General features: G+C 34.0%; 2 protein-coding genes across 4 annotated transcripts; both read right to left on the reverse strand.

Annotated features, from left to right (window-relative positions):
* Positions 1–4,039: 4,039 nt before the first annotated feature.
* Positions 4,040–8,439, reverse strand: LOC139875287 (peptidyl-prolyl cis-trans isomerase CYP21-4-like). The gene is made up of 8 exons (XM_071862635.1): positions 8,229–8,439; positions 7,150–7,367; positions 6,618–6,657; positions 6,345–6,395; positions 6,126–6,211; positions 4,646–4,783; positions 4,406–4,556; positions 4,040–4,318 (listed from the first exon to the last, which is right to left on the reverse strand). The coding sequence occupies exons 2-8, from the start codon at positions 7,299–7,301 to the stop codon at positions 4,232–4,234; spliced, it is 705 nt and encodes a 234-aa protein (XP_071718736.1). The 5' UTR covers positions 7,302–7,367; positions 8,229–8,439; the 3' UTR covers positions 4,040–4,231.
* Positions 8,440–16,600: 8,161 nt separating this feature from the next.
* On the reverse strand, positions 16,601–21,165 carry LOC139875296 (uncharacterized). 3 transcript variants are annotated; one of them, XM_071862650.1, is made up of 7 exons: positions 20,668–21,165; positions 19,011–19,579; positions 17,674–18,262; positions 17,489–17,589; positions 17,316–17,405; positions 17,030–17,157; positions 16,601–16,955 (listed from the first exon to the last, which is right to left on the reverse strand). In XM_071862650.1, exons 2-7 carry the CDS (start codon positions 19,497–19,499, stop codon positions 16,889–16,891), a joined length of 1,464 nt encoding a protein of 487 aa, XP_071718751.1. In that variant the 5' UTR covers positions 19,500–19,579; positions 20,668–21,165; the 3' UTR covers positions 16,601–16,888. The 3 variants fall into 3 exon arrangements, with proteins under 3 accessions (XP_071718751.1, XP_071718749.1, XP_071718742.1); XM_071862648.1 differs by having other exon boundaries at positions 16,605–16,933; positions 19,011–19,547; XM_071862641.1 differs by having other exon boundaries at positions 16,606–16,933.
* Between the last annotated feature and the right edge of the window lie 1,929 nt (positions 21,166–23,094).

The following is a 23,094-nucleotide window of genomic DNA, read 5'->3' on the forward strand; positions in this document are numbered from 1 at the left end:
ATTATCAGTTAGACACACTAATGCAAGACCTGGTTCGCTAAGACCACCGCTCTAATACTACATGAGACGACTCGTCCTAATCCATAAGGACGAATACAATAACATATGGTTACATTGCGAGGTAATTGACCTCTATATGATACAGTTTACAAACATTGCATTCGTTTTAAAAGACAAACTTTCATTTACATCGAAAGTTGACAGGCATGCATACCATTTCATAATATCCAACTATAAATGACCTAATCTGTCATTTATTTAATAATATTCTTTATTGAACTCAACGACTTGAATGCAACGTCTTTTGAAATATGCCATTAATGACTCCAAGTAATATCTTTAAAATGTGCAAATGCACAGCGGAAGATTTCTTTAATACCTGAGAATAAACATGTTTTCAAGTGTCAACCAAAAGGTTGGTGAGTTCATTAGTTTATCATAATCATTCATTTTCATCATTTTAATAGACCACAAGATTTCCAGATATTTAATTGTACACGTAACCCGGGTACAAAATAATACGCGTAACTCGCGAATTAAAAATCATTCATATGGTGAACACCTGGTAATCGACATTAACAAAACGCGTCTAGAATATCCCCATCATTCCGGGACTCTCATCGGATATGATAAAATCGAAGTACTAAAGCATCCGTAACCCGGATGGGGTTTGTTAGGCCCAATAGATCTATCTTTAGAATTCGCGTCAATTAGGGTGTCTGTTCCCTAATTCTTAGATTACCAGACTAAAAAGGGTGATATTCGATTCGATAATTCAACCATAGAATGAAGTTTCGATTAATTGTGTCTATTTCGTAAAATATTTATAAAAGCAACGCATGTATTCTCAGTCCCAAAAATATATATTGCAAAAGCATTTAAAAGGGGAGTAATGAAACTCACGATACTGTATTTTGTAGTAAAAATACATATGACGACATTGAACAAATGCAAAGTTGGCCTCGGATTCACGAACCTATATTAAGTATATATATTCATATATTGGTCAATATATGTCTAACAATTTAGGTCAGGTCATAGTGTATCACAATCCTAATGCTCGAGATTATCATGCAAAAGTCAACAAAAGTCAATTTGACCCAAAATGATTTACAAAATCTATACATGTTTATTATGTAATTCAAAAAGTCGTTTTATATATTTAAATATATTTATCAGGTTTTATTAAATTAAATAATAAAAGTCATTTATTAAAATATATATATGATAAAAATATACTTTTATATATCTTAAGTAATAAAATTTATAAAGTTCACTTAATATCATAAAAATATAGTGGTATGTATTATTAATGTAATTATATTACGCGTGGTAAAAATATCTTTGTATTACATATTTATTTGATAAAATAATATTGATAATAATAATAAAAGTTGTATTATTTTGTAATAATAATAATTATTATTATTCTACTAATAATAAAGATATTTATATTTACTAGTGATGATGATAATTCTAAACATAACGATACTTTTTATTAATAACTTTAATAATAATAATAATAATTCTATTCAAATTAAAAAAATTTAATAATACTAAAATGATAATAATAATGATATTTTATAATAGCAATGATATTTCTATTAAAAATGATAATTTTAATAAAATGATAGTTTTAATATTATTGATACTTTTAATAATAATAATAATGAAAACGATATTTCTATCAATATATTACAATATCATGATACATATACTCTTTATTTCCTAATCGATTTGTTTAATAGCTTTTAGTCCTCTTTTATATCGCATTCATAATAATGATAGTAATCATAATAATTAGATGATACTAATATTAGTTTTTGTGATAAAAATATTAATAATAATATTAATGATAATACTAAATATTATATAATAATAATAATAATAATAATAATAACGATAATATTAATAATAATCTTAATGATAACAATGATAGTAATACTAATAAAATGACAACTTTAATGATAATACTTATAACGATATTGATATTAATAATAATAATAATAATTATTATTATTATTATTAGATGATAATAATAATAACGACGATAGTAATAATAATCATTTTAACAATAATACTAAAATTAATAATAATTCAGTTGACTATATCTTTTAATCCGTTCATCGAAATCACACGATTCCTAAATGAAAAGTTATTGATTTTTCGCCAGCTTTCCAACGACATGCATATCATATATCTTAACTCAGTAGTATATGTATTAAATTCAGGATTCATCATAAATTATCTATCGACAATATTAAGCGTACAAGCACGCATAATCCTATATACTCGAGCACTAGTCAGGGATACACTATTAATATATAAAAGTTAAGTTATGAGTGCTCACGTATCAATATTGAGATTCAATATTGTAGGAAAGTATGTAGACGCAACGAAGATGGTAAACACTAGTTTGACTCACGAGCATACCCCCGAATAATACTCATAACCTCCATAGCTATAACCCATAATTTCCTTAGCTCTATTCCGCTTGAAAACCAGTTTTGTAAAATGACTCGCTCATAACCCGTCGTAGTATTTTATGTATAATAATAATAAGATTAATAACAATATTAATCTTAATATTAATTATAATAACAATAATAATAATTATATTATATATATATATATATATATATATATATATATATATATATATATATATATATATATATAGAGAGAGAGAGAGAGAGAGAGATAGAGAGAGAGAGATTGAGGTCGAGGAAACAGATGGAGAAATGAATCAGAAAACGTTCGATATTTAAAGGAACTTGGCAGCCACCTACTACCCATGGGATCGCATGGGTTTGTGGGTATCCAGCCATGCGATCGCATGGCTCATGGATCCAGCTCACATCGCATTTTAATTCTTGCCGACACCCGATTTAATATTATATATATATATATATATATATTTAATCTATATAATTAATTAAATATTATATTATATTTTTATGCATAGTTAGCTTGTAATTTTAACACCGATGATTTGTACGTTGTCACTCGACTTATGTCCCGGTTCCGGTTTTTCAATCGTCGTTTCGTACGCTTAGAAAACTGATACTTTATGTTTTGTGTAACGTACCTTTATATATAACAAGACTCAAATCAATGAAAAACTATCCCACTCAAAGTGTAAATTAATCATTTGAATGTTTTGGTCATTTGCTTCTATAAATTATCGACTCGTTATACATATATATATATATATATATATATATATATATATATATATATATATATATATATATATATATATATATATATATATATATATATATATATATATAATAGTATCTTTTTAACTCAAAACGTTTTATATTAAATTTATTACATTGTAAAATATGTATATATATTCATTTCGAAATATATATTTGAAATATTTATTTAACAATATATAGTTTTTCAAAACTAATTATATTTTAAAGTTTTTGAGATTTCAACATTACAGACTTTGCTTATCATGTCGGAAACATATTAAGATCAAGTTTAAATTTGGTCGGAAATTTCCGGGTTGTCACACTGATTAGGGAGAGGCGCTATGGGATTCAAATCAGCTAACGGCGGGTACCAATCTACCAACAGCGCGATCTTTCGCGCTGTCATTACGGACCTAATAACTTCGCAATTCGGGGGCTCACCAGTAGAAGAAGAAGATGCCATCTATTAACAATATAGTCAAAATACCGTAAGCGAAAGAAACTAAACGCGCGCTAACCTGAAGAAATTAGAGTCGAAACCAAAGAAGCAACGAGAAGTGAATCGAGAAGAGTTTGCAAGATCGATGGAAGCAAAGAAGAGTAAAAATGTGGAGAGAAGATAATGAGGTATTTATAGGGAGTAAAAACATGGAAGACGTCTCAAAGGGAAGTTGAAAAGGGACGGTTAAAAACGAATGGCGGAGATGCTGCCAAGTGTCGGAAAGAAGCGAAGCATGATGTACGAGGTAACAAAAGGTAGCTGAAGTGACAGCACGGTCACTGTAGCAATATGACAAGTGCCGCCAAAAATACCTTGCATTTAATGTAGCAATACTCCGTACTACCCCAAAACTTTGTGCAGATTTCATGTTCTACATTTGCGCGCAGAAGAAACAAATACACAAACAACGATATTACATGTCATATGGATTACACAACCAGGATCCCGACTTTTCGCTCTCTCCAGACAAATAAATCGGAAAATAATTATAAAGTCTGGTCCACGTCATCACCAATCAAACGAAACCTTAAATCTTCTGTTTCAGTGTCACATCAATGATCCCAATCCGAGATTTAGGTCTGTAATGTTCATCTGTATCCACCTCCTCAATTTCCTGGATCACAAATTCAAATCAGTAACAATTTTTATAATGTCTCTCAACTAAATAGAAGATGATAACTTGTAGTATTATATTTACTACCTGAACGATGTCTTCTCCCTTAATCACACGTCCAAAAACATTTAGTTTCGCATTTAGATCTGGAATTGGCGCTGTTGTAATGAAAATATCGAATCCTTCTTTCTCGTGTTTCATGTTAGATGTACCGAGCATGAAAGCCTCATGCTTTAATCTGTATATGAGAAAAATTAAACTTAAGAAACGCAACTTATATTCCGAAAAAGAAAAGTAATGTTGTAAACGATGGTGGTTGAATGAGACCTTTTCTCGAGCTGATTGTAGTGCTTCTCTCTAGAAGTCCAGTCATCGATAACTGCATGATTTTCAGAGTGACCTCCTTGGATTACAAAATGTTTGACTACACGTTGAAATAGCATCCCTTTAAAGTGCCCCTTCTGACTGCAAACACATTACTATCTAGTCAGATAATAAAAACTACTCCAATGGAGGTAGGAAGATGGGCGGGTTGTGTGATGGGTAAAATTAGGTTTGGGTTACAACTATACCTGGCAATTGGCAATTGAGACTCATACTCTCGAATTTGGGTCAATTGGGTCTTGAGTGAAATTAGGCATGGCAATGTAAACCGAAACCTAAAAAAAGGTCCAATGGGTTTCCTTCCCAACCTATTGGGTCTTATACCAAATTAAAGTGAACAGGTACAATGGGTATCAATTCCTAAAGCTCAATAAGTAGAGATAGGTCTAATTATTCTTGTGAATGGGCCAAATTGGTCAAGCATTACAAGTTTCATTCGTCAAACATTTATGAAAACAATCATGGTTATATCATTAATTATGTATATAAAGTATTAATAATTTCGTACATATATAAACCGCAAATATAAACGTAAAATGTATCCATAAATGTAAAAGTAGATGACCCGTTTGGAACCACGACCCATTTCAACCCGTTAGCCAACCCGAACCAACCTGACCCATTTGGACTCATTTAAAAATCTAACTTGTTTGACCCATGGCCCATTTCAACCCAAAACCGTTTTGACCCGTTACCCAAACCAACCCACCCAACCTGACCCGTTTGCCTGTATAGTTAGAACAAAACGCCATTATTACGGCTTAAAACCGGGTTAGGTTGGGATAGCCATGAAGCACTTATTACTCCATTTCTTTAAGATACCTATATATAAAATTAATGTGTTTGAACCATGTATACAAAAAAAACAATAAACATTATTACTTTAAATCTTTTGACAGAAGAATCAAGGAGGTCATACTTGATAACAATAGACTTTGGGTGACTTTTAACCTGTTCAATCCATTCTCCTTCTAAGTAATTGATTGTTCGACCAATTTGAGATAAAGCGCAACCCAAATCGACCCATTACAAGGTAAATGGTTCCTATAAGCCGGCTCTAATAAAACATATCAACCACTACAAGTTTAAACTGTTGAAGTGGTGGAACTCGAGAATACGACACTAGCCACATTAGACGTCAGAGTATAGAAATATTAGCACGATACAATTTCTTCTACTTATGTAGAGAAAATCAACTTACTATCTAATTACCTAAATATAATTAAAAGGGAAATTTTTTATATTTTCCATCTAAGTTTGCGAAAGGTCATATATACCCAAACATGCTCTAGAAAATAATGTACATCATCCTGACCTGTGAAAACTTCTATTTTTGTTATATACGATACTTAGCAAGTTTAGAGGGAGGTATATGAAACCCTAAATAGAGGGCATGGTGTTTTATGGTAATAGTAACACTCACCAGGCATCAATAAATTCATCGACAACTTCAGGCGAACCTTCCTTGTAAAGTTCAACCGTAATCAAACCTTTAGACGTGTTGAAAATCTGGACACATGCCAAAAAAGAAAAAAATGTTTAAAAAACTGTCGACCATGAAATAAAGCCAAAATGATAATAACACAAAGTTTCAAATGAAACAACACAAGTGAAAGCACATAACCGAGGTAGTAAAACTTACAGCATATCTAGGAACGTCAGATTTCTTTGAATCGGAAAAATCATCTTCAACCTGAGGCATAAAGAGGCGAAATTCACAATATAAGTGTTATAGGTTTAATATCACCTGAAATCTTGAAAGAAAGTAAAAAAAAAAAAAAACATTACGCATAAGAATGTTATAATGCAGCATCTCCCAAATCCAAATATTCCCACAAATATCACATTTCTCAATCGCTAAAAAAATAAATGCCACTACACGACAAAGATAGACATAATGTACCAACACTCGTACCTGAAAAGTAGACTTTCCTTCCTCAGCCTGAATTACTGATCTGAAAGCAAAATACACATCACTCATTAGGTATGTTTACCTTCAGGGTTACAAAACAAGGAATTACTCGGCAAGTACTCTGTTTTTGCAACTCGGCGAGAAGTCGGTCAAAACTCGGTCAGCTAAAACTCGAGATTACTCGGAAAATCAGCCAAAACTTGGAAAGTCGGTCAAAGTCAAACTTGGTCAACATCCGAGTACTCCCCGAGTACTGCTCGAGTTGCCGAGTACTCCCCTAGAAGCGATTTTTGCAACCTTGCAATTATTATATACATATGATTTTTGCAACCTTGCAATTATTATATACATACGACCACGACCTACTAACCTAGTTCTTATAACATTCATATGCAAGCAATATGAATACATTTTATGAAGATAATCAATACCAAATGGCATACTTTAACATAATTCAAAGAAAATACGTACAAAATCACCGACATAAAGTTTTACGCTTTTCTCGTGACTGCTAAAAAGTGGAAAGATAACAAACCTTTGAGACCAGTGTCTGTGTGTAACAAAGAGAAAAAACACCGTAACAATGGTAACTACACTATACAACGCAATAGTGGGAACACTGATACTTCTTGGTGCTTTCTTCTTTTTACTTTGTTGTAACAAAGCTTGAGGTTTAATCCTCGCCATTATTAATCCCTATTATATCGAAATAGATTCAACCTTACACAATCGGTTACAGTATCTCAAGGCAATCTGCATGAAACAAGTAGATATACTGGAATCAAAGGCAAAAATAAATTTAGATCTATAAGATAATGCCTAAATACATATAGATGGATGTATTATATATAGATATATGATTAGATATGTTTAGCAAGTTAACAACATATTCGAGACAAAATCCAAGTTCATTTGAGACTGCTAAAAGACTCGAGGACTGTAAAACAAAGATGGGTAGTAACATCGAAAAATGAATATCCCTAAATGCCTAACGTAAGATTCGAAAATCACACAAGAATAAAAAGATAAAGGACCCTTACTGCACCATAAAGTGATAAGCACTTTCCTCTCCCGCCCTTTTTCCCCCTAATTGCCCTCTATAATCCGATTTACCAAATACCTAAAAGATTGATTATTATTTTTACATTATCAAACGCATAAATATATCCAAACACTATTATTGTATACCGTGTTTTGCTACAAGTGATAATCTAATTCTAATTATATAAAATTCATAATCAATTTTCAAAACGCAAATCCAAATTTGAGACGGATTGTTTTCCAGGGGTAACAAATGAAACTTTTACAGTGTGTATCTGTGTATGTAGATACAAACTATGTCTATAACGAATTAATTTCTAAATTCGGCCTAAGTTTTAGTCGATCTTTAGTAATCTATGTATCACTTACACAAAAGAAAGAGAATTTAACAACTAACGAAATAATCTTGTAAGTTTGTACAATCATCTAAAAGGTTTGTAGGTAAGATATAATTTTATATAAGATAATACTTAATATATATAAAAAGTTATTAATATAATGATGAGAAAAGGAAACATGAAACCCTAGAATATTATAAAGTGAAAATAAGTGAGGAATTGAGTGTATACTAACCTGGAAGAAGGGAAGAATTGAATAACCTTTTATTGTTTTGTTTGAGAATCACCTCCCTTTGTGGATTGGTATTCCGACGAACTTTTATTTTATTTTTTTAAAATTCTATACTAATTCCAACAGAAAGCAGACATACATACATACTTTCAGGTTTCTATTACTCCGTATTTTGCACGGTTTTTGTTAATATTTGTGGTAGCCCAAATTACGGTTATCTATTCTTCAAATTTGGGCCGGCTTGTTTCACCGGCACCATCCAAAAATATTCTTCCTTCTTTTTTTCTCTTTTTTTTTTCTTTTTATTATGGGAAATTGATCAAAATACACTTTTTCTTTATTTTAAAGGCTTCATACAAAATACACTTTTTTAAAAAAAATTATCTTTTTACACCAATCGGTAGACGGGATTTCTGTCTACCACCTTTATCTGTCGTCTACTATTATTTTTACAAAGTAGTCGACAGTTTTTTCGTCGACTACTCAATAACGGTGGTCTCCTACGTAGTAGACGAAGTTATAAGGCAGTAGACGTAACCCTGATAGACTACCTAAAAACATTTAAAAGTTAACATTTAATAAAAGTAGTAGACAGTTTTTTCGTCGACTACTCAATAAAGGTGATCTACTATATAGTAGACGAAGTTATAAGGCAGTAGACGTAACCCTGGTAGACTACCTAAAAAACACAATTTTTTTTGGTAGGCTACCAGGGTTACGTCTACTGCCTTATAACTTCGTCTACTAAATAGTAGACCACCTTTATTGAGTAGTCGACGAAAAACTGTCTGCTACTTTGTAAAAATAATAGTAGACGACAGATAAAGGTGGTAGACAGAAATTCCGTCTACCGAATGGTGTAAAAAGACAAAAAAAAATTAAAAAGTGTATTTTGAACAATTTCCCTTTTATTATTGGTGGTTAAAAGTAATTAACGGTGTTCGAACGCGATGTCAGAACCCGCTACCCGAACCTTTCCAGGAGCGAACATTACAGTCTTACCGCCCGCCCTTCAGGAGAAAATCCACACGACGAATCCATACGAGCATCACGTCTGGTAAAACCCCCCCTCGGGTGAGACTCGAATGCAAAACGTCCGCGACCACCGAGCCCCGTAAAATGAACGGATAACTTCAAAAACAATATTTTGCGGTTCATAAGGATCAAACCTCTGAGCTCCCTATTTGATTTGGCTTTGGATCAAATTTGTTGCCTAAAATTCTTGAGGAGGGTATAAACAAGTTTATTACCCGCGGATTTTCGAAAAGATTATATATGAAAATTTTATTAGTCGTTTGCTTTATTAACTAAATAAATATGATATACAAATTAAATTCTCATTCTATTCTAGTGGGAATTTGTCTTCCATAACTTGGTTATACTGTTATAGTGGTGTTTTTCATATTATAAATCTATTTACAGATTTTCTTAAAAATAAAATATGAGTTGTGATATGATGGTTGAGTAACGTAAAGTGGTTTTGGTGAAACAACTAGTGTCGAAAACGATTGTATACAACACAAACAATAAAATATAGCAACAGCAACACGGCAACAGCAACAAAACCCAATACTATATAAGTGGTGTATGGGGAGGTGAGATGTAGACAATCTTTTCCCTATCGAAGAATAAAGACAAGTCACTTCTCCACCCGGAGTGAAAACGCTCTCCGAGGTATAGAAAGTCATCCCTCTCTCTATTCGACGGATAGAGAGATTGCTTCCGAGTGGACCTCCGGCCAATAAGTAGGATAAAAAATTTTTGAAAAATAAAATAAAATAAAATTAAAAATAAAATTGAGACGCCATGAAAGTGGTAAAATCAAATTTTCATGGGTTTTAAATCATGCCTATAATTTACTTTAGGCTTTAAGAGTCAGTCAAGTCGCCAATAAATCGACGTGTTGGGAAATTACGGCCTCACTAATTCCCAACACCCAGCCCAATGATAATAGTAAAGAAATAAGAACAATACACAACACAAGATTTAACGTGAAAACTCCAAAACAGGATAAAAACCACCGGCCCTCAAAGAGAGAAATACACTATATCGCAAATTGTTACAATGATATAGACGAATCTTTTAAGCCAACTACACTCTCCAAAATATTTAACTAATACAACTCTCAAACAAGAGTAAGAAAGAAAGAAATAATCAAATACTTAAAGTCTATTGATTGGTGCAAATTGGAATGAAGACTTAGCCCTCCTTTTATAATCAAGTCACCTACCTCCAACTTTCTCCTCCCACCTATGTGGGATAACATCCTTCACAAAGTAACCATATCAATTTTTTCTATCAAAAAATAAAACCAACAAATCTCCACCTTTTTTATAGAAAAAGATAATCATACTTCAACATTATAAGGATAACCGATATAGATGCTTCCTCGACGACAACTTCAAGATCCTCATCTTCATGCCGATGACATTATCTCCCAAGAGACAAAACTTGCATCTTTACCGAACATTGTCTAAACCGACAATCATTGTCATCACAGACAATCATAACTCTTAACAAGAATTATCATACTCTACCATTAAGAGTATAGCACTTAGAATATCACATTTCAAGCATTTCACCTCGGCACATGTTGTTGAACAACCAGCTGAAACTTTATGGTGCAACTTCCCTGTTTGGCTTTCCCGAAAGTCCCATCAACTACAACATCAGTTTTCACCACACAACCTGCATCAACGCCAAACCAATGCCCATGTGTAATTGTGGAACCGCTAACAAACATCCCTTTCCACGGTAGCGCGGACACACCATGAGGATGGTGTGACTTCAGAGGAATTCGTCACTCTCCGTAACAACGGAGACAATGTTAGCGTCTTTGGAGCCATTTTCCGGATTAGCTCCACCTGGACAATTAACCCTTACATGCCCAGTCTTCCCGCACCTCTAGCATACCAGATTCTTCCCAGAGTTTTTCTTTCGCCTATCCGAACACAACACTATCGTATCTCCTGATGACGAGACCTCGTTACCTTCCAGTCTTTTCTCTTCGGATAGGAGCTTGCTAGTAACGTCTTCAAACTTCAGAGTTTTCTTCCCATACATCAAAATAGGTTTCATGTGTTCATAAGACGATGATAAAGATAATATCAACCTCAAAGCTTTATCTTCATCATCCGTTTTAACTCCAATAGCCTCCAGTTCTGAAACAATACCGTTAAGAATACTTAGATGATCTGAAATCTTTGAACCCCCATCCACGCAGAGTATGAAATTGTTCTTTAAGACACAACCGATTTGAGATGCCCTTTCCCTGGTACAACTGCTCTAGTTTAACCCAAAGCTCCTTTGCCGTTGATAACCCGTGCACATTTGCAAGCACGTTCTTTGCAAGACACAAACGAATCGCACTTGCTGCCCTCAAATCCATATCATCCCATTCTTCTTCATCGAACTTACTGCTAGAATCACTGCCGGGAACAAAGGTGGGTTTACCTTTCAATGCCTTGTGTAACCCGGACTGAATCAACACATCCTTTACTTGAACCTGCCATAAGCCAAAATTGATCATCTCATCAAATTTCTCTACATCAAACCTCATTGGACTGAACTTCGACATCGTATCCGTATCCTATAAACAACACTTTCTCTGATTTTGCTCACGTTTCGACTGTCCGACAGATGTAGTGGAGTAGCGCACAGGATCCGTTAAATTGGAAAATCTAACACCCGGTCCACTACAAATTCTAGACACCACTTACTCCGAATCAGAAAAAATATTATCTAACCAGATACCCTATACGATCAATAGACCTCGTTTCTGATGTGGACGATCCACTCCCGTGACAACCACAGAGCATACTCCGACTCCTATAACCGAGACCCCCGTCAAACCTGACGCTCTGATACCAGTTGTTGGGAAATTACGGTCTCACTAATTCCCACCACCCAGCCCAACAATAATAGTAAAGAAATAAGAACAATACACAACATAAGATTTAACGTGGAAACTCCAAAACAGGATAAAAACCACCGGCCCCCAAAGAGAGAAATACACTATATCACAAATTGTTACAATAATATAGACGACTCTCTTAAGCGAACTACACTCTCCAAAATATTTAACTAATACAACTCTCAAACAAGAGTAAGAAAGAAAGAAATAATCAAATACTTAAAATGTATTGATTGGTGCAAATTGGAATGAAGACTTAGCCCTCCTTTTATAACCAAGTCACCTACCTCCAACTTTCTCCTCCCACCTATGTGGGATAACATCATTCACAAAGTAACCATATCAATTTTTTCTATCAAAAAATAAAACCAACACGACGCTTGTTGTCGACTGAATAACTAGAGCCGTATGTTATAAACAACGTGGTTAGAATTGATTATTCAGTGAATAGTGATGGGGCATCATTTAAAAATAGGAGTGTTCTATATGGTTCAAGTAGGACTGTAAATGAGCCGAGCTACTCGAGCTCGACTCATTAAAAACTTGATTCGAGCCGAGCCGAGCCTAAACGAGTTCGAACCCGAGCTTTAACATATTTTGAAGCTTGTTTAGTAAACGAGCCCAAGCTCGAGCTTTGTATTTCGAGCTCAAACAGACTTACGAGCCTAAACGAAGTTTTTATTTATATACACTTAATTACGTAGTACTATTTTATAATAATATAACATAATTACATAATAATTATAATAAGTTATATATAGTTAAACTATTAATAGTAAATCTTATTATATGTGAATAAAAAATACACAAAAATAAATATGTGATATAATTATATAATAAAATATTAGCAAAAAATGTTACGTAATAAACGAGTTGAGCTCAAACTTGTATAATATCAAACGAGCCGAGCTCGAGCTTAAAATATTATGCTCTAATCGAGTTGAGCTCGAGCTCAAGCTTTGTGGATATCAAACGAGCCGAGCTCGAGCCTAGTCGAGCTCGAGCCTAGTCGAGCTCGGGCTTGGCTCGTTTCGTATGAAATGATGAAGTGTGGCATATTTGTTACACTAAATACAAATGATCAAAAAAGAACTTATCAAATCTAATCTAATCTAATATTCTTCTTATACATAACATAAAATGTATTTTTTTCATAACAAGATAACCATACACTTAGATTAAGGATCTTAATCGTCTCAAATTATATTTTACATGATAGATTAAATTGTATTTTTTATGAGAAATAAAATGAATTTCTTATTAATTACTATATTTATATTTATTATTTATTTTTCTTATATAGGATTTAAGATTAACATCATTACTTGCAAACAAGTAAACATGACCATCATGTTACTCAACAAGAATTCAACTATTATATTACCATTACCATACTATCTAATAGACAAATATCAAGAATAGTAATTAGGGCATTCTTGTCCTTTCACTTTTTTTAAATTTTTTACTTTTAACTAAATTTCATTACACTAACAAAACCCCCCCACGCTTTATTCACAAATTCAAATCGACCCCTCCAAACATAGGGTAAAGTGTCAAATAACCATTTTCATAAAAAAATCCTTAAATAAACTCCAACCAAATATTCAGCGGGTCATATCTTCTCGCTCGCAACGAGTTAAATTTTTCGACACCATCGTTAAACTCGAAATAATTTAGAAACACAATGTCACTAACTATACGCAAAACGGACGCTTTTTAAAAAACGCTAAATATTTAGGGTACTTTTCATCAAGGTTGTAAAAGTCGCGAGTCGGTGACGCATCGGTCGAGACCTAAAATGGACGCGTCGGCCGAGTCGGGGGACGCGTCGGGGACGCATCGATCGTTGACCAACGTTGACTTTATTAATAATTTCTTAAATATATATTTATATATGTATAGAATAGTTGATTTTGTACCATAAATTTCTTAAATAAGAACTTGAATTTAAATACAAATAACCTTCAAACTCAATGAATGTTACGGAGTGCATTATTAGTAAGGACAAAGAGAAAAGAGCGGCCCTAAAAATGAAAACAAACCCTAATTTTAAAACATATCACATCTGGACGAAAATTTGACTGATTTTGACCGATTTTGACCAACTTTGACCGAACTTTTACCTTTGACCGTCTTTTGAGTCGTTTTCAGAAAAAACGGGACGGAGAACTCAAAAAAATGACGCATCGGCCGACGCGTCGGCCAAGTCGGCCGACTTTTACAACACTGCTTTTCATACACGTTTGATTTTGCGTAAAATTTTTAAAAGTTGACAATCTCATAGCGAAACGCGGAGATGCACATATATTGTTAATTTAAAATAACATTTAAATCTTTCACGGGTTATACCTTTTGGTTCGACTCGAGTTGTGCTTCAACGACATCATCGTTAGCCACGAAATAATTTTACAAACTAAACGCAATAAAATACATTGAAAACCGAACCCCCGGCGCGAAGCGAGGGTTCGAAAACTAGTTAGTATCATTTGCATCCGGTCTTTAAAAAGCGGAGCAACTTTAACTTTAACTTTAACTTTAACTTTAACTTTAACTTATAGATTAAAAGGGGGAGATATTAAAAGTGTGTTGATATTTTCACTATTTTTTATTTTTTATTTTTCAAAAAGAAAGATAAACTTTATATAAACATATAGAGAATTCATTTAAAGAATGAAACTCCTACAAAATTTTCTTTTTTTTGGAAAGCAAACACAAGCACCCAGTAAATTGTCCACGACGAGGCTCGAACTCACAACCTCAAGGTTGATGAGTTACCTGATACAACTAAGCCATAAGCTCTTTGGTGAAACGCTTACAAGACTTACAATCACAAAACAAACTAACAAGCTCGACTATAACAATCAAACGGAACGAGAGTTCCCGATTAAACCTAAGGAAAAGCCGATGACAAAATCTACAAACTAAAAACGGACAAATCAGAAGTCAGCCAAGAAGAGGGTAACAAATGTACACGATAAATGCGAGATTTGAAGCCACCTAAACAACATGATTGAAACTGAGAGGTAGCCGTCAACCAAGAATCACATATCCTTGACGAATTTAGAAAGATTCTTCATCACGGCACCTTGCACATGTCTCCTCTTTTTTTTTTTGCTTTTTGGATTTGCACTTTAGACGGGTAACTCGAGGTGATTAAAATTGTATTAACCTTTTCGTCTTGCATCTTATCTAGGGGTGTGCATGGTACGGGAACGAAGACTGTACCGGACCGAACCGATTTCGAACCAAACCGAGCTTTTTCGGTCCGGTCCTAGGTCCATAAATTTACGGATTTTCGGTCTTTGGTCCGGGCGGACCAAAACCGAAAAAAACACTAAAAATACCCGAACCGTACCGTACCGAACCGATAATATTTGGTCCGGTCCTCGGTCCATGTTTTTGCTTCAAATTGGGATTCGGGACGGAACCGAACCGAACAAGTTTGGTCCGTAACCGTACCACGCACAACGGGTTAACCAAATAAAGGGAAACTACGCAATAATGAGTTGTATGGTACAATTCATCGATGTATAGTTGTGATGGATCTATCAAAAATCATGGTGAAAATATGATTCACTCGTGATTAATTTATTAATATTACGGAGCAACTATAATAAAAAAAACATATTGAAATTGGCAATTAGCAATAGTGTAAAACGAACTATAGAAATGCGTGTGGTAAATGGAAAATGGATGAGATTTTTCTATTCGGGTTACCCGACAATGACAAGTCTTCCGACTCGTATATACAGTTTAACACAGCCTGATGCGATAGGAGTATTCATATGACCATTTCTGACCATTAACTCTGAATTGCTTAAAAAAAACTAGCCTTGTAGATTAACATAACACCTATCATCTGTGGGTATGTAACGATCATTAGTCACTAAGGTTAAAAATAACTGTGCCCGACACATGAGGGTAACTTATGGATCTAATCTGACAAAGGTCCAACACCACATTAACCAAGAATAGAAAACAGAAAAACGATGCCCTGCACATAGTCAGGGGTGATTTTATGAAGGGGCAAGCGGGGGCAGCCGCCCCCAGTGGATTTGCAATTTTCAGTGTAAAAATTTTGGATTTTTCGACTTTGCCCTCGGTGGTTTTTTTTTTTTTTTTTTTGCCCCAAAACTTAAATATTTTGGCCCAAAACCTTCATATTTTGTCCAAAAATCTCCAAATTTTATCCCAAAACCTTCAAATTTTGCCCACGAACCTTCAAATTTTGCCCCAAAACCTTCATAATTTGCCTAAAACCCTCAATTTTTTGCCCAAAAAAATTGCTACGGTTTTAAAAAAAATTTCGCCCCCGGTGAAAAAAATTCCTGGTACCGCCACTGCACATAGTGGTTAACAAGATGCACCAAGTTATAAAAGTCAATAGGCCAAACACGACAAGAACGATGAAAAAGAGAGAAAGCAAGTTATGGTCAAAACTTCAACACTAAAAGAGCTCGTTATATAAGTACTATATAATTTGAAATTTTAATGGGCCATTGCATAAACACCACTAACATCACAAATTCCATTAATTGATAATGTCAATTCATCAACAGAAAACTAGCGAAGGTCTCTCGCTCGCCTATCTACTAGTAAAACATTAGCATCCAAGAATGTACCTTCATGACATAAAGACAGGAAGCATCGCTAGTAGCCGGTTTCAACCTGCGTTCGTCCATTGACAGCTTTATAGCATTGAAGGCTACAAAGAGGAAGGCTGGATTTGGAATCTCGATACTTGTATGGATTAGTACACGATGGTCCAGCACATTTTTCCCTTGGTGGAGGATAACTGAATATAAGAATCCATACAACTACAATCAGAAAACAAGTGAATAACTGGTTATATAATAAATACCTAACGTAAATAGGATGGTATATGGTTTACCTGGTTGGTTTGGGTTTAAAAATATGAGGAAGACCAATATCTTCAGCAAATGCAACGGTAGTTCCTGTTGGGCTAATCACTGTTCGAATAGTGCTGGGTGCAAGCATTTTTGCATTGGCAGCCTTTTCCTAAGGGTGGATAAAAAGCATAGCATTATTACATACAACTTCACGCATTATATCACAGAACTAAATACATCACTTATTTTGCCAAATTTAAAAAAAAAAAAAAAAAAAAAAAAAAAAAAAAAAAAAAAAGACTAATAAGAATTGGAGGCGAGCAATACCTGTGCCAACTCTTCCTGACGTTTCTTCAATTTGTCTTCTCGTTTCTTCCTACTTGAATCTTGACCGAGTATCTTCCTGATCGCTTCAGCCTAAACAGATTGGAGTTTTGACACATAATGAATCAAATAAAATATATGAATAAAAACAAGACAAATGAAAAGGCAAAACAAACCTCTGATTCCCGAGCTGCTTTCTCATTGTGAATCCTGCGTCGCTCAGCAGCTTCAGCTTTCTTCAGTTGCTGCTCCACTTCGGTAAGTTTCTCTTTTTGCTCTATATGTATAAACAAAAAAAATACACAAATATATTAAGAACCTTTAGAGTTGGCGTTAACTCACATGATTGTTAGAAACTTACTTCGAGAGGGAGCAGGTGGCAATCCATTTGGGAACTCAATTTGAGTAGCAGTAGATGCAGAATCCCGGCCAGATAGAAGGGCCCGTTGACGCGACGTAAGAGTTGTTTCCTTCTTGGTTTCGTTTGGTGAATTAGGAGAATCCTTTCTTGATTTCTTTCTATTATTGCATTCATTTTCATGATCGGAGACCAGATCTTCCTCCCCATATTCTGTGTCAACAGATACGCTATCCCTACCCGATCGTAAAGCAGGATAATCCTCTTTAGAAACCCTAGAAAGACTCTTGTGTTTTTTACTAGATTCATCATCATAATCCCTACTTGCAGTGGCAGCAACCCTAACAGTTTTCAGTTTCGTGAGGTATCGTATCTCATCATCCTCTTCTTCAGCAAAATCCCCATCTAAAACGCGTTTTTTTGGTACCCTTTTGCTCTTTCGGGAACGATCGGACTTTTCTCCTTGCTTTTCTCCCGAATTGTTCCTCATTGAAGCGTTTTCTCTCCCGAGGCTAAACCCACCCTTCGAGAAATCTTTCCATGGGATCCCTTGTAACATGATCTTTTTATCTATCGATTCATCAGAATTTTCCTGAATTTATGAACCAAAGTTCAGTAAAACTGGAAGCTAATTTAATGTTGAGAACATTAAAAGACAAATAATATGTTTTGAATGGAAATCTATATTTATTCATAAAGTAAACCTTGTAAAGTAATTCTGAGTGTAATAAAGGATATATTTATGTCATATCATACCAATGCCATGTCATCGTGCAATCCAAAAACATATATCCTTTTAGCATACTTTATTCCTACAGTCGAACTCCTAGGTTAACATGATCAAATTGGAGGCCTTTATTATCTCAAAAAAGTTGAGGGCGGTTGGTTCAAGGGTATGGGTTTAATAGTGTATTGGCTGATACCCATGAAACTAGGAACCCTCGATCCCACCAAAAGAGGATCGATTTGAAATATATACCCATTCCACCCTGTTAACAAAAACCCAGACAGATAATAATCCCTGATTGTAGACTGAAGCCCATCTTAGTAAAAAAAAACTGAACTTGTAGTCACACAATCATGGCTGCCGGAGTCCTAAATATATTTCAAAAGGGTGGAACATCAGGAAATTAGAAAAGGAATGATGTTTATGTGTAATTTATATCAATTACCCTCACATAAGAAAAATGTGAAAAGACCAAAAAGTAGATAAGCCCAATGTAAAGAAAACTTCACAGACCACAAGTTGGAAGCATAATTTTGCTCACAAAGAATCAATGTGCACCGATTATAAAGGTGACCGATGAAATAAAAAACAGATATATACATGTATAACATACCTGGAGGATCAACTTAGGTCGACGACGGGGAGCATCTGAAGATCCTGGATTCTTTGAAGTTGCAAATTTGGACTTGGGTTGAATTGTACGGGTTACACCGCCAACCTTCACTTTGAGTTTCTTTAATTTGTTCTCATTTTCAACTCCATCATCTGACATTCTAGAGTTGCTATGTTGCTTATGGTTGAGACCACTTTGTGCCTCTTCATTCGTATCGTTAGAGCCTCCATTACTATGCAAGTATTCACCTTCTGTTCTAGTAATACATTGATTAAGATTGAATACTTTTCTCTTAGGATTCGCACCAACAGCATTCTCATCACTTGATATCTTGCTAGCATCATCTGAAAATGGTGCGGATGATAGAGACTGATCATGATCTTCGGGTAAGGCTTGACTCTCAGGTTTAGGTCGTCTGCAGGTTTGGGTCCTTTTCCTTCTAAATGTATTCCCGATGCCTTCAAATAGGAGACCACCAAGCGCATCCATTACGCTGAGATACAGTCCTTTTTAGCCAGAAAGCAACCGCATGAAACACTGTAATGCAGCAAGTTAAATGTTTATACGTCCTGCAGACAAAACTAAACGATAAGCATCATAGAAATCCATGATGTCTCATTAAATACAAATATCTTCATAACAATAAGAACGAATTCATGATACAAATGAATAAAACGATCATCAAACGTACACATTATCTTGAGATATGTGCAAACACAACACACACAAGGAAATGAGCGAGCACACATACATAAGAATACACAACCTTTTTCATTAGTATTCCACACACTCACCTTTTCTATAATAATGAACCTTTTCTATAATAATGAACAACCCTATTATTATAGTAGTCAATGAGTATATATTTACAATTGGCTTATAATTTGTGTACAATGCATATTTAGTATGGGTACGGATATACCAATTGCCCTGAGTTGCCATGTCTATTCACACTATTTGTGCGAGTTAACCGTCAAAACAATTATCTAAACAAATTAAATACCATTGATAGATTACTATCCAAGAAAACAGAACAATTCATTAAGCATATACCAAAAAGTCAGCCAAGAAAATTAGTTAAATTTCAAAATGTATTTAATAATCAAATTACTAAACAGCATTTGATCGTAACAAATACTAAACAACATTGTTAAATACAACCAGTTCACAACAGATTGCCTACATACAAAATGCACAAACGGCCACAATACGTTAACATGATTTTAGACCAAACTTTTACTAATTAATCAGTGGAGTAGTAAAATCCAATACACAACTCCCACAAATACACAAATAAAGATTACAAGTAAACATCATAAATATTGATAGCAACAAATATCATACATCATACATTATAAATAAAACAAAATCCCTATAATTTAAACGAACCGAACTCCTGATTGTACAGACTAAACCCAACTCTTACTATTTAATCAATTCCACATATCAAAAACAGGCATACAACTCCAGCAAAAACCAACACAAAAATTGCATACAAACAACACTAAATAAGCACAAAATTCAGAACAACAAGCATCATACATTACAAACGCAACAAATTCCAGAAAATTGAAACGAATAAACTTATCAATTACAAAAATTAAACCGATCAAAACAACAAATATGAATAAAATTGAAGAACAGAGGGCAAAATTACCTGATGAACCGGAGCAAAAGTACAAAATATATGTATAAACCCTAAGTAAATTTGAAGAGCGTGAGGTGAAGAAGAGAGAGAAAGAGACAATTGAAGACAATGATATAGAATAAAACGGATCGATTGTAGATTGTAGATTGTAGATATATATAAGTAGAAAAAATAGATATATAGATACAGAGATGATGATGATGAAAATATAGTATATATACGGAAATAGAGTTAAAGAGAGAGTTGTGAGGGTGAAATTAGGGTTTGAGTTTAATTTGGGGGTGAGAGAGTATGGTGGTAAAGATATGGGGGGAAGACCAGTCGTAGTAATCGTCTCCATTTTTTTGATTTCTTTCTTACCACGCCCACAAACAAGCCAAACCCTGTGAGGTTGATTTTGTTCCTTTGGCTTTGGGTTTTTACCCGAATCCATGACCCGGTTACCCGATTTCCTATTTCTTCTTTCTTCTATCCTCCACACCTTGCTCTCGTTTTTATTCTTCCTTCCTGATTGATTCTTGATTATTAAAAAACATTGGGTTTTTTGAATTTCCTGAAGGTATATAGTATGTATGCGTGGCTTATGTTAGTTCTTCCATGCGTCTTGACATATATAAATGTCACAATTTTTTTATATTTTTTTATTTTCCAAAAAAAAATTAATTAATTTAGGCTGAAATTCAAATAAGCTATCAAAATGTAAAATTTCTTTCAAGTTAGCAGACATTCAATTATATGGCTTGTTTTCATTGTGCTCGAACTTATATGATTTTGATGTTAATATGTTACAGCAGATTGCAATTGGACTTTTGCAAAATAACTTTAAACACAATATACCAAATAAATAGTAGAAGTATTTAATTTTTCATTTTTAAATATTTTAATCCTAAAATAAAACGGATGAAAAATCATAAAGTACTAAACTCGAATTTGAATTCGTTTTAAGTTTGGTTTTCAAATATGAATTTAATTTTCGATTCGTTTTTTGGTTCTACTTTTTTAATATCGGCTAAACCAAAAAGCGATTTTCAAAGTGAAAGCAAATAATATTATACTATATTAGTTAATATCTATTATCTATTACAATGATAATGAGGTTGGGTGGCAGCTGTGCGTTGTTGCTGGTGTGATATTATGTCTTTGTGAAGCGTTTTTTTTGTTGCATTTGTGACGTCGTTGGAATATTTAACTTAAATTATACGCATTTTGTAGTGGTAAATGCACATCTATAACTTATAATAATACAGATCGATTTGCCACGTGGCTGCCTATAACTTTCTCACTACCCCTATCCCACAAATTCATCACAAACTGACATTTGTCCACAACTAATTGGCCAAAATTTTTTTCAATAAAAAAAGGGGATACATCGTGCCTTCCTTCTTCCCCATTCATTCATTCCTTCCATACTCTCTAACCCTAAAAATCAATTACGGTTTTCAATCGAATACCGATCTCAATACATCTGAAATCCAAAATCAATTAACTAACGGGTTGAAGATCTTCGATAGCGCCGAAATCATCCCCGGTGACTGGAATCGGCCGCCGTTTCTCACATAGGTATGTAAATTTGGTCAATCAATAAAATCTACTTTGTTAAATCAACACAATCATATAACTTGTAAGATCCGTTTCAATTTTTGTTAATTAACAGACCCTCAGAGTGATGATTCGAATTCTTGGATCACCGATGAAAGCGCCTGGTGATGGTTACCACCGATAGCAACTGGTGGTGGTTACCACTGATGATTCGAAATATTACTCACAACGTTTGTTGTGAGTAAAGGTGGTTATACATGGGTGAACCGTTTTGTTAACAGGTGCGGTTATAGAGCCTGTTATATTTTGATATGGGGCGGGAAGTTGATGATGTCCATATGATCTGTGCTAATTGTCTACAATTTTGAGTAATCTGGTTTTAATTGGCCACTCAAAATACAAATCATTATTACTGGTTTTTTTGTATAATTCAAACTTTAGTTTTGATGTTTGTGTCACTTGTAACAAAAGTGGTTGGGTACTGATGACCAAATAAATAGGTGACCAAAATTATACTGTAACACTTGCAAGTGGCTGCTGTGACATATATTAACATACAATAATACTACTAGGCAAAACTCATACCAAAATTATAACACTTACAATTAGCTAATATGACTAAAAAGGCAAAATTACAAGTATTGGGCGGATACTTTCATGTTTGATAGTTTTAGGCAATGTATATTCAGAATCTATGGCTTTATAAATAGATAGTCATAATAGACATATGGATGCTTACTCAAATTTTTGAATTCAGTCATTTTAACTCCCAGCTTCTGACTTATTTAATATCATACATCTATCTTACTTATAATAGTGTGTGCTAATATATGTTGGGTCACCACATAGTTAAAACTAACTAGCTGTCATATGATCCCGATTATATTCTTAGATAAA

This window comes from Rutidosis leptorrhynchoides, chromosome 1 (genome assembly GCF_046630445.1).
Source record: "Rutidosis leptorrhynchoides isolate AG116_Rl617_1_P2 chromosome 1, CSIRO_AGI_Rlap_v1, whole genome shotgun sequence".
Classification (NCBI taxonomy): domain Eukaryota; kingdom Viridiplantae; phylum Streptophyta; class Magnoliopsida; order Asterales; family Asteraceae; genus Rutidosis; species Rutidosis leptorrhynchoides.

Coding starts and splice junctions, on each gene's coding strand:
- LOC139875287 (XM_071862635.1), bottom strand. CDS start 7,301: ATGGCGAGGATTAAACCTCAAGCTTTGTTACAACAAAGTAAAAAGAAG. Junction 6,396..6,617: donor AAGGAAAGTCTACTTTTCAG/GTACGAGTGTTG, acceptor TTTATGCCTCAG/GTTGAAGATGATTTTTCCGA. Junction 4,784..6,125: donor GATGAATTTATTGATGCCTG/GTGAGTGTTACT, acceptor ATGTGTTTGCAG/TCAGAAGGGGCACTTTAAAG.
- LOC139875296 (XM_071862648.1), bottom strand. CDS start 19,499: ATGGATGCGCTTGGTGGTCTCCTATTTGAAGGCATCGGGAATACATTT. Junction 17,406..17,488: donor AAGCAGCTCGGGAATCAGAG/GTTTGTTTTGCC, acceptor CAATCTGTTTAG/GCTGAAGCGATCAGGAAGAT. Junction 16,934..17,029: donor TTTAAACCCAAACCAACCAG/GTAAACCATATA, acceptor TCTTATATTCAG/TTATCCTCCACCAAGGGAAA.